The sequence below is a fragment of the Nelumbo lutea genome, chromosome 3, assembly GCF_056320005.1.
Source record: "Nelumbo lutea isolate HS-2025 chromosome 3, American lotus-T2T, whole genome shotgun sequence".
Taxonomy (NCBI): Eukaryota; Viridiplantae; Streptophyta; class Magnoliopsida; order Proteales; family Nelumbonaceae; genus Nelumbo; species Nelumbo lutea.
The window spans coordinates 24,623,426-24,635,330 of record NC_142686.1 but is presented as its reverse complement, the minus strand read 5'-3'; the positions used below and the strand labels follow the sequence as shown (position 1 = coordinate 24,635,330).

At 38.2% G+C, this 11,905-nt stretch overlaps 1 protein-coding gene across 3 annotated transcripts in view; it reads right to left on the bottom strand.

The window, feature by feature from the left end:
* Window positions 1–6,979: 6,979 nt before the first annotated feature.
* Window positions 6,980–11,905, bottom strand: part of LOC148863685 (Metallo-hydrolase/oxidoreductase superfamily protein) — an 82,576-nt gene continuing 77,650 nt past the window's right edge. Inside the window, exons 10-13 of one of the 3 annotated variants that reach the window (XM_088978603.1) lie at window positions 11,663–11,772; window positions 8,537–8,711; window positions 7,582–7,696; window positions 6,980–7,221 (exon numbers count right to left, since the gene is read on the bottom strand). In XM_088978603.1, the coding sequence (XP_088834729.1) occupies window positions 7,622–7,696; window positions 8,537–8,711; window positions 11,663–11,772 (360 nt within the window). In that variant the 3' untranslated portion in view covers window positions 6,980–7,221; window positions 7,582–7,621. The remainder of the gene's footprint in view (window positions 7,222–7,581; window positions 7,697–8,536; window positions 8,712–11,662; window positions 11,773–11,905) is intronic. The other 2 variants (XM_088978604.1, XM_088978602.1) reach the window with 2 other exon arrangements.

Below are 11,905 nucleotides of genomic sequence, written 5' to 3'. Positions count from 1 at the left end.
AAAAAATCGGCGCTAGCAAATAAACCACACAAAAGGCCAAAACAGAATCCAAAAAAGGGAAAAATAACTAAAGATGACAAACCGTTAGTTTTGATATTGGCTTCGCTCGTGGTACAATTTTCAGGTTCTTATTTGTTGTGGTTGGTTTTCGATGATCGGTGTTTAATGGTGGTACTGTTAGACATATTCTTTTTATGGTAATGTGAGTAGTGGTAGAGGTTTGATTTCTTCTGAACGTTGAAACCAATCTGTTCATTGTTCATCAATGGTCGAAGTTGCCATTAATTACTACAGCACTTTCTAATTAAGTTGCAAGGGGGAGCTAAGGAAGAAACTCTCTATAACGCGATAGTAAAGATAGGTTTGGATGGTTAGAGATGGTGAAGAAGAAGAGTGGGCAAAATTGGATTTTTAAAATATTATAACAGTTATATGCCATCATATGATTATGAACAAAGGGTGTATTTATCCTATTTTTAGAAAACCTAAGGATATTTTAAGATATTCTTAGAACATGGAGGTATACTTGGTCCATTTTTCGTAGTTTAAATATTAAACCCCTAAGAAAATTATCAATTTGGATTTAATCCTCGCAAAAAGGTCATCACAACCTTTTGCAATCATAACATTATATACTTGAGGTCCACTGGCCATACTATGGAGAGCCTAGGGCTCTGCAGGTTTGCTAAAATTCAGATTCATTTCAGTGGGAATACCCGCTGGATGCCGAAGGTTCATTTAGACATGACAAGTTAGGGTATGAGGGTATGACATGTAGCTTTTGTCTTTTTGAAAGTTGCAAACTAGATGTTATACACGAGTTGGGTTGGATTTTTTTTTTTTTTTTTTTTTGGTATTCGGTGATATGTAACATTAATAATTTCCCACTGACCCCTTGTTTTTCAAAATTCTGGTTGCAGGATTTGATTCCGTTCAATGCTGGAACCAGCTAACATACCAACATGCCAATCGGCCCATCCCTCGGTTGAGATTGGATCAAGGAAGAGAAATCGCGGAGCTGAGGTTGACCTCAGCCCATTAAGGAGATGGCCCATTGCCAGCTCACCTCTTATGTTTAACAACTTAACAAATGATGTATGATATGGTGGCGGTGCACTTGCACCGGGCCCACAACTACTCAATCTCACACTTAAATATTATGAGTTCAGATTTCTTGCACACAACAACCCTGCTTATGTCTATTCACAATACATTATACTCAGTGAATTGGGAATATCTGCCCCTGCATAATATTATATAGAGGATGAAATGTTTTCCCTGTCATGAATGTGGACAAAATTCTCATGGACAGGAGATTCAGACTCATATAACTGACGTGGAACAAAGTGATTGGCCCCCATCGCCATTATAACAGCTTTCAGATTCAGCTAAATCCCACTGGCTGAGATTGGTTTCGGCTTTAGGTCCTTGTACATATTGGGCTATAGTCCGTACCTCAATTTAGTTTGAGAGAGAGGAGAATATAGGATTCAACTCAAATTATTGACCTTGTTCTACTAATATAGATGCAGTATGCAGGCCGTGGCCCAAAGCCTGAGGGTTTCTTCGAGTTCATTCAGCCTACCAGGCTGGACCAGTCTTAAGGCTAATGAGGCTGCCATTCTGCCTTTCTGACTGCAGGTTATTTAGTCAGATATGAGGCTGCCAGTTTTCTTATTGCGTGAGTATGCTGGAGCCACCGAGAGCAAAGCAAATTTGTCAATATTAGTTGGTACTCGAGAAAAACAGAGCCATTTAGCCATGCAGTTTCTTTTACAATTTTTTAAGGAAACGATCTATACATCTATATCAAAGAAAATTGTCAACTGAAGACATTAGAGTTGTTGACTTATTCTTCTGTAATTTCCATAGAATGAGTAACATCTATAGCTAGAGCTAAATTGGCCTACACTACTGCGGGGGAGCCAAAGAACGTAGTGACTTTTTTTTTTTTTTTTAAATACACAGCGGCATAAATTTCATTCATCTTTAAATCAGAAGATACAATCATGGTTTTCAAAATCGGATCGAACCCAACGGTCAGATCGAAAAAATTGGGAATCGGTCATAGCATAAAAAAATGGCTTTTTGTTTAAAAACCGTTGATTCAGCAGTCGAACCGTTGATCTTGACAACAGTTTCTGGCATTTTTTGTCTTTAAATTTTGTATTTTTTTCTGTCAGAGCGGGCCATTCATTTGGACCAGATGGTCAGACCGTTCAACCTGTCATTGACCTGGTCGATCGAACCGTTTAAACCTTCACCGGTCAAGATTCCGGGTCTGATTCAATCAAAACTGTTGACTTGGTCAAGAACCATTCGACCCAGCCGGTTCGACCGTTGACCTGTTCAACACGACGATCAGATTACGGATTGCACACTCAATGCATGCAAAACTTTCGAAGACCATAACTTATTTATACATTATTTATTGCTAATATATATGTGCTGACATGGCATGGTCTGAACCGTTTGATCCAGTCAGTCGAACTGGTGATCCACGATGAAGAGACAAAAATGGTTCGGCCTCTAGGTCAATTCTTAAAACATTGGTGAATTCCAAACACTCCAACAAATTACAAGGTTTATTATACAAGCAGAGATGACATATCGAGCTAATTAACCGGTGAGCAACCTTGTTTTCTGATCATTAAGCATGAGAAACCGAGGCAGATGGAAGGTGAAAATGGATACTTCTGCAATTCGTAATCAAAGCACCCACCAACGTAACATAAGCTTTGCTGGTTGATGCATCGCCTTCAATAACAAAATGAGTGAATGACAAATCTTCTGAAAATCTAATACCCTCTAAAAACGCATGGGGCATCCACTTTTAGCCACCATTAGTTGGTTTAGCCAAATTGTTTTTAGTGATGCCGCTTTAGTTCCCCTTCCCCAAAGGGGCCAAGCCCTATATGCTAGGACTCAGGTTGTGTTTGTTACCATTGCTGTTTCTAGGTGAGACGTATTGGGTTTATTAATACAAATTAGTGAAAAATGTTTTGTCACAACACATATGTGGCACTGATTATTGACCTTTATGGTTGAAAGATGAATGGTACCAAACACTACCCCAGCCAGTGGATTAATAGGTTAGTGATGTGCACACAGTCCACCGACACACAATATAGCTAGAAAGCCTATTTCCCCATGATTTAAACCCATGCCTCCTTAATTCGAGGGATGCCTTACAACCAATTTCACGTCAAGTGGATGGGCTCTATTTGCCTTGGATGGAAAATTTATTCTCATCCTCGGTTTGCTTGGATGGGCTTTAGAGATGGCAATTTGACTATATTACATTACATATTATAATATAGTGCTAGGTAGGTTTTAAAAAGGTAAAATTGTAAGTAAAAATAATCAGGGCGGGGCGGGACCGCGGGACAAATTTGGAGATCCCCATTTGAGTTTGGGGTTGGAGACAGGTCACACGCGCCTGCTATTTCTAATTCTTCCACCTCTATACCGTGTTGGTAAGCTCTTATAGTGATGGTGCATAATGATTTAAACAGATTGGAATTGTCGCCACTGGTGGGGGGGCCTCTACGATTTTTGCATTCCTTTTTGGTTGCGTCAGGAAATATTTCTTGAACAAAATACAAGGGCTTCTGAATGGTAACCAAGTACCACATTTGATATTTTTCAGAGGTCGAAGCTCCGTATACCTAGTGTTGTACAATCCAAGCCCGCATCAACTCCGCTTGAAATTTTTATTGGGCTTGGATTTTGTTTTCGGACTGGGTTCAAGTCCAAGACTTCGGAGTTTATTATTTTTTTTGACTGATCCAAGCCTAGCCCTTAGGTAGCCCAAATCGGACCCGACCCAACCCAACAATTATACACACAGTCCAAGATTAAGGTAAGTGGCAATTATTCCTTTTCTTTCATTTTCAACTGTCCTCCTCACTCTCTCCTCTAATAATATAACATAACATTACAATCTACTGATCCAAGCCTAGCCCTTAGGTAGCCCAAATCGGACCCGACCCCACCCAACAATTATACACACAGTCCAAGATCTAAGGTAAGTGGCAATTATTCCTTTTCTTTCTTTCTTTTTCAACTGTCCTCCTCACTCTCTCCTCTAATAATATAACATAACATTACAATCTAATGATCAAGATGTAATAAACGATGGAAATTGAACCCAATTGTTTTGACCCATTCAAATCGGATGGTTGAAGTTGACCCGCTTACCCGAGAACCGGAGGGAAAAGCAGCTTTATTTCAGATTCGGTTTTTAAATCCTTGCCGATCATACTGTATCAACTTAATACTTGCTAACAGAAAGTAGATTTTTTTTCTCATTACTGAAACCACATGCAAATGCAAGTGACTTTCGTCTAGTAGGAAAGGTCAATACATTAGCTGATTACCATAATTTAATCAAATAAAAAACCTGCAATTCCTTTTAGAAAGGAGAAAACGCTCTTCTTCACTGTGGTCCATGGATAACAAGGCCACATCTCTCATATTTTAGAAGATCTCAAAAGTTTATATCACCAGTGACGTAACCTTAATATCCTAAGTACTGGAAAAACTTCAAATTTTTAAAAATAAAAAGCAAAAATAACTTGGGAAAATAACAGTTCAGCCTAGGGTCAGAATTTTTAGGCTCAAAGTACAGTTGGAATAGGTGATAACTCGGAATTGATGCCAATTCATGGGTGGGCGTTGATGCATAAAATGGGAGTATTTGACATTTTGAATGTTTATAGGTCTAGTGAAATTCAAAAATCTGTAATGAACCTGTCCATACTTTTCCAAAAAAAAAAAACTTTCGCTGTTTGAGAGGCTTCTTGTGCATGACAATTTACCAATTAATGCATCATGCAGAGGAAGCTCCCAAACAGCCCAAGCTGTTTTTTTTTTTTTTTTTTTTTTTCTGAACAGCGAAAGTTTTCCCCCAAAGTAGTGGTAGTGAAGAGTATCAAAAGGCAATTTAATAACAACCTGGGCTGTTTTTTCTCAAATAGCCAAAATTTCCCCCAAAGTAATGATCGTGAAGAGTATCAAAAGGCAATTTTATTGGACGGCACATAATAAACACCCAAACTTGAATTTCAAAAGGCATGGTTTGTAGTTTGTACCAACACCGTCAATACGTATCAATAGCGGGTTTACAGAGGGCTTTGTAAATTCTAAACCCTATCTGCCCCACTAGATCTTCCAACCCGTGCCCTCCCCAAAAGTCTTGAGTGTTGGATTTTCAAAATCCAAACCCTCCCCTCACATGAAAATGCAAAACCCTCCATGACCCTATCCTCCCCACATTTGAGGGTGGGACAGGTCAGATTAGCAGGTTGAGTCTAGAACTAGCATTTAATTTCCCATTATTTCCTTTTATATATAAGCAGCAAACAAGCATAACATGAAGAAACAATAAAACTTTTAAATATTTAATTATAACATGTAAAAAAACATAAGCGCATGCATACATATTATCTATATCTATATAAATATATTAAGCTGAATGTGTACATAAAAAGACGAGGATGAGGGAAATGGAATCTATCAGTATTTTTTGTCTTTTTTTCATAGAATTACAAGAATGCCACTCTTTAACAACTCTGTTTTGCTTTTTTTCTTTCAAATTACAAGAATACCACTCTCTCTCCTACCAATTCTCTCTCTTACAAATTACAAGAATGCCATCTCTCTCCTATCATCTCTCTCTCTCCTAAATTATAAGAATGCCACTCTCTCCCTCCAACTGAGGGAGACCTCAGCTTAGCATCTCAAATGCTAGGGGACCTGAATCAAATGTAGTCAAGTTCGAGCCAAACCGAACTCGAACTTTTGAGCTCAAGCTCTAGTCTCCAATTCGAATCGAGCTCGAGCTAGGCGATACCTCGACCACCGAGGGAGACCTTGGCTCGACACCTCGGTCATTGAGGGAGATCTCGGCTCAACATCTCGACAACTAAGGGAGACCTCAGCTTGGCCATAGCTCGACACCTCGACAATTGAGGGAAACCTCGGCTCGACACCCCAACTTCTTGAGAGACCTGCAATCAAAGGTAGTCGAGCTCGAACATCTGACCTTTTAACTCGAGCCGAGCTCAAGCTCAAGTCTCTAATTCAAATCGAGCTAGAGCCCGATAGTTTATGAGCAAGCCCCTGCAACACAAGGCCCCCTTCCGCTTGTATATATGTAAAACATGAAGAAACAATTTTTCCAAACTTGAAATTTTTGGCATATATACATTTATAGATGAAAGTCGCATCTACATACATGAACACATGCATACATACATATATATATATATATATATATATATAGATGGATGGATAGATATAGATATAGATAGATGGATAGATATAGATATAGATGTATGTATACATATAAATATAAAGTCAGGTTCAAGTTAGGTAAAGTTGGTCGATGCCACTCTAACCCAACCCAAAGTTATATTGGGTTCATACTTTTTAACCCTAACCCTAAATCAAACTTCAACCTGACCCAGGCTAACCTAGCCCAAGTCGCAGCCCTAACTGTGGGGTGTATGCAAGGTCTATTGGTCGTACAATGGAGAACCTGCTGAGTTTTGGTCTGCAGGGTTGATCTTGTGCCTCCACTTTGGTAGGGATGACAAGCTGATATCTCAACAACCAGATCATAGGCACAGATAGGATAGCGTACTCCGTTGATGCTTTGGGTGGTCCACAACCAGAATGAAGTGCAACTCATGCCGCTAAGACACTAATAGCTAAGTAGCATTTTTTGGTAGGTCATAGGTGGTTGCCCCCTGTGGACTTTCTTCACATATAGCTGTATAGGTTACACGCACTGAGATTTTCCATCAACTTTGTTCGGTACATAGATGAATGCTATCAGCTTCATCCAATCAACTGCATCCCACATATTTAACCTGTCATATTCAACCTTTTTGCAATATTTCCCACCTACCCCCGCCCGCCAGAAACAAAATTGTCATTCGGCCAAAGAATAACCAGAAGTAAAAGAACGAACTTCTTTTGCAACAACTTACGAAATTACATTCATTATGATTTTCTGAAGTGTTTCCATTAGCTAGAACTAAGCTTGTATTTAACAGCATAGAACACACTAAATGCAGCCACTATGATGGTTGTGAGAAGTTGAACAACCCATGGCTTCTGATTCTTAAATAAAACATTATTGTTTAGGTACACCCATATCCACCGAAATAGAAAATGTAGACCACAAGTAGTCTGAAACTTTTGGACAGAGAAATCCTGCACAGAACAATTCTGACAGTTCAGTGTTCATGTAAGGATGCAGGATCCTAATCCACACTGAATAACTAAGCATATAAGCAACCTCGACTACACAAAAAGCAAGACTATACAAAAATGCAATGCTTTCAGTATCTAAAAATGTGCCAAAAGAAGACTACACAAAAAACAAAAGAAAAATAGGGGAAAATATCAAAGCAGCCTTTTGTTCCCAGAAAATGCAATATATTTGGTATAAGATGAGATTATGAAACAAAGTTTTCAGCATCAAAAAATCTATAAATAAAGTTGCTGTTCAGATTGGTCAGATGAGGTTCATAAGTTTGTTCCATAATATTTATCTAGGTAAGCGATCCTAACCTACATAGAATGTGGTGGGATGGAAGTAGAGCAGCTTTCCTCATTTGGTCAGCAGACTATTCACCTTGGCAGCAAATGCAACGCAGCTGCAATTGAACTTTTCTAAGGAAAACTCCTGCACTCTCAGAGAAATTGTATGATATCTTGCTCAGTCAAGGAATAGGTGAATATACGCATCCTACTTTCACAAAATAAGGAACCATGTTCCTTACCCATATTTTTTCTAAGACAATTTGTACTTTTGCACACATGGAATGGTGGCCTTCAAAAAAACATTTTTTCACTAAAAAAGCAGGGAATACATCATTTTGTCAAGGGAGAAAAAGCACATAACTCCAAACAGTCAGGACATACATACTTTTAACTAATTAGAAGACATGATTTCCTTTGTTAAAGAAAAGTGACTATCAACACTTGAAGTTGTGTGCATATCAAGTTAATAATATTTATGTTTCAGGAGAACCTTACCAAAAAAAAAAAAGAAGTTTCAGGAAAGTAGATTAATATTCTTCTTGCTGTGTTATGCCAAAACAGGTTATACTCTCTTAAGGCTGAATCAAGACCTAGGATCATGAAGAGAAACAGTTGTGCATAATTCCATGTAATACATGTCCCGATGTCCCTATAATCTAAAACCTGTTCCACATAGAGGGCTCTCTGCTTTAAACAGAAATTTGAAAATTGGGAATCACCACCGACTTAGTAACGCATGAATGAGGAATGTAAGAACATGCCCCGGAACTGAACCCCATCTCATACGAAGGAAATAATAATACCAAATTATGCTGTTATCAATACCATGGATTGTTTGGCTCTACATGCTTTTTTTCCCATTAAATACTACATAATTCATACAAAGAAGAATGGAAAAACATGCAAGACAAAATAGCCCTATAGCATTTATTAAAATTAAAGAATTTTCTCCATGAAAATTGTCTCCCCTGATAGATATTACCTTCGGTAGCTTATCTTGACTGGCCAGATGATCCACATGAAGCCTCACATTTGATGAAGCAGCAAACCAAACACGGGGGTTGACATCAGAATATGTTTCTGCCACTATGTCAAATAATGTCTCTGCTCCACTTTCTATGGCTTTCAAGATGGATGATTCCCTATTTCGGCGATTTCTGAAAATAAACTCATTGTTATATTGGAGGCTTAATGTTTGTTATAGTGAAAAACTATGATTGATTATTGATAAGCTATGCACATACAAAAATATGAGTGAAAAATGTCCAGCATACTGTGAAAATGAGATAATTCTTTCCATTATTACTGAAACCACAAGATAGCCAATGCATAAATCAGATCTGCTATGTGCTGCATACTCCCAAGATATTCTAAATCTCCCCGAAAGAGTGACACTTCCCATGCAGCACAAGGGACATTGGGGATGAATAGAAGGCACTGATTCTTCATTCTCCCACACAGTAAGTATTTATTTTGAACGCCAGATAAGATGATCTATTATAAGCACCTCATTTTGGATTGTGCTCCCACCACTCTAACCAAAATCTCTTCAGCAACATTCCTTTACACCCCACACCTGTCAACCCCTATTCCAATCCTAAATATCCCTATAAATTTGTAATAGGCCTATGTACTCTATTACAACTTGCACAAGTCTATTTTCAACAAAACTTGAGTAATTATCTACCTTCTTTTGGTATACAAGGAGGCTATCAAAAGGGAGTAGTACAACCCCAGAAGTAGTGGTGTTAGACTTCACATGTTATTTTTGTAATATCTTGGATCTAGGATTACAAGTACAAAAGAGCTCCCACAGTTTCCCATGTTTCTCATATTTAGGTGATTGGTCAACTTAATGGGTGGACCTAAGAGATTATTTGGTCTTACTAATCAGATTAAACATATAATCCCAACTATCTGTTTCCACTGTATTCGTTGTAAAGAAAAGTTCAATTAAAGCTCAACAAGATATCTGAAAATGATATATGGACTAGACTAGAGTAACCAATTCTCCCCAGAAGGACCATACAAAAAAGTTGCTATAACCCTTAGTGTAGACAGTCAAATCAGACTCCTTGGATGGCTATTTCAAAAGGAACCTAGAACCAGCAAAGATTGGAGGTATCTTGAGGCAGACAGCATTTTTCTTCTAGGCTTTGGGTATCCTATTGGAGAAGCAGATTTGATGGCAGTGGAAGTCGGAACTCTTCTCAGGCAACTTGGTTAATGTCATTCAATGGTGACAAGGGTGAATATTGGACTGTAAAGCTTAGTGCACTTGCTAGATGAAATATAGGAATCCTTGGTGAGCTTGAGTTTTCTTTTCTTTTCTTTTTTTTTTTTTGGTACTTGTGAGCTTGAGTTTTCAAATTAGATAGATTTCTATGGAAATGAATTCTATAGCTGATAGAGAAGAAGGACAAAATTGAAAAACAAAACCTGTTTGAATAGAAAAGTTGGTGAAACTCTTTCAACCCAATCTCCAGATTGTTGTGATATGGAATCTAGTTCTGCAGCTCTTACTGAAAGCTGGGGAAATTGAAGGGGAATTGCTGGGGGAGGAGGATGATTCAGAAGAAGTTGAAGAAGGAGAATAGGAAGAAGAGAGGGTGGAACTTGATAGAGTTAGAAAATTTGAAAAGAAGATGGGCCTAGAAAAGATAGTGGAAACTAGAGCCCAAGCTTGTAAGATGCTGGGTGTATATGCTTTAGGAGGGGAAGATGCTACAAGAAAGTTGTTTCGGAAATTAGTACTGAATTACCAGGTGAGTGATGGAAGTCCTACTTCAGATTGGTAAATTGATGAGGGTCTTGTCTTAGAGCTGTGTCTTTGGTCGGGTTGGAAGTATATTTGGTCTGTTGAGGGACATGGGCTGTGGAAGCAAGTTGTAGGGATGGATTCTAAGGGATAAAGGAAACTGTTGTTTTTGTTTTTTCCTCTGGGTCTGGGAGTTGTTTGGTCTTTGGGATTTGCCTTTGTTATGGGTGACATCTTGTCACCCCCTTTTGTACCTTTTTTCTTCTTTAATACGTTTCCTTTTTTTATTTATTACCAAAAAAATGAATTCTATAGTTGATACTCTTGCAAATTCAGATATTTGAAAGGCTTTTACGTATACGGATCTTGAGTATCACATAGTCTTTTGTAGTGGGGGAGGGGAACTGTTCTGCATCATTGTATATCCTCTCACATAACTCTCCTGCTTTTTGATATATAATATATACAAGTTAACTTTGTTAAAAAGAGTCAAGAGTCACCTAATCGGGCTGATAGTTTCAAGGACCTCCAAGGTTTCATGGGTTGGATAGCCCGATGGCCCAGCCCATTCTAAGTCAGGCTTGGACATGAATTTAGGCCTGCGTGCTTGGGCTCGAGCCGAAAATACCGGGCTCGACTTTTTTCGGGCCGGGCTCGGGCTTTCTCAAAAAAGCCCATGCCAAGAAGCCCCATTCCAACTTGATAACATATTATATAGCAAAAAATGCATTTTATATAATAAAATATACATATAATATGTTCTTTTCTTTGTTCCTCTTCTTGTTTTTCAAGCCATAGTGGGATCTTTTATTATTTTTGGGTTTTGCGGTCTTTTAATATAAATAAATTAGTTTTTTTATTGAGCAAAAAAAGGAAAAAAGCGGGCTCGGGCTCGGGCCTGACTGTACTCTGTTAATATAGAGACAAAGCCTGGCCTGGACCCACCCAGCCCATGAACAGGTCTACTTGTAACAACAAACTTAAGATGTCCCCGTTTAAATATTACAAGAAAGGAAGCTCTTTGTTAATTAATTTGATGAACCAAGTTCACATGCATGCCGAAATGCAGCAGCAAGGCCCACCATAGAAAAAAATATTTATGTCCTCATGGGTTTTTACACAATTTCAAAATCCCTACATAATTAGTTATTTTATGTCCTGTCAAGAGACATTATATTTTATGTCCTCATGGGTTTTTACACTTTCAAAATCCCTACATAATTAGTTATTTTCCATAGAAACTTTGGTGACAAAATCCTGGAAAATGAAAGCAGATAAAAATGTATCATTGATTGCGCCTTTAAGATGCTAAAAACAAGAGAAAATTAAAACAAGTTGTCCGTTTCATACTTGAGATATCCACAAAGCATGTATTTTGGCCATATGTTGACTCTCCCATGCATGGGGATCAAAGCATGTGGTGAAAGATCCAGGAAATTATAGGTTGTTTGGAAGTAGTCCTGCATGGAAAAGAATTTTAGAAACTGCTGAAAAATATACTAAAAAGATTAATTCCATTCATTGTGCCAGAACTTCATATTATCCTTTCGAGATGATTTGTAGCATAGAACATTTTGTTGCACTCAGATTTTT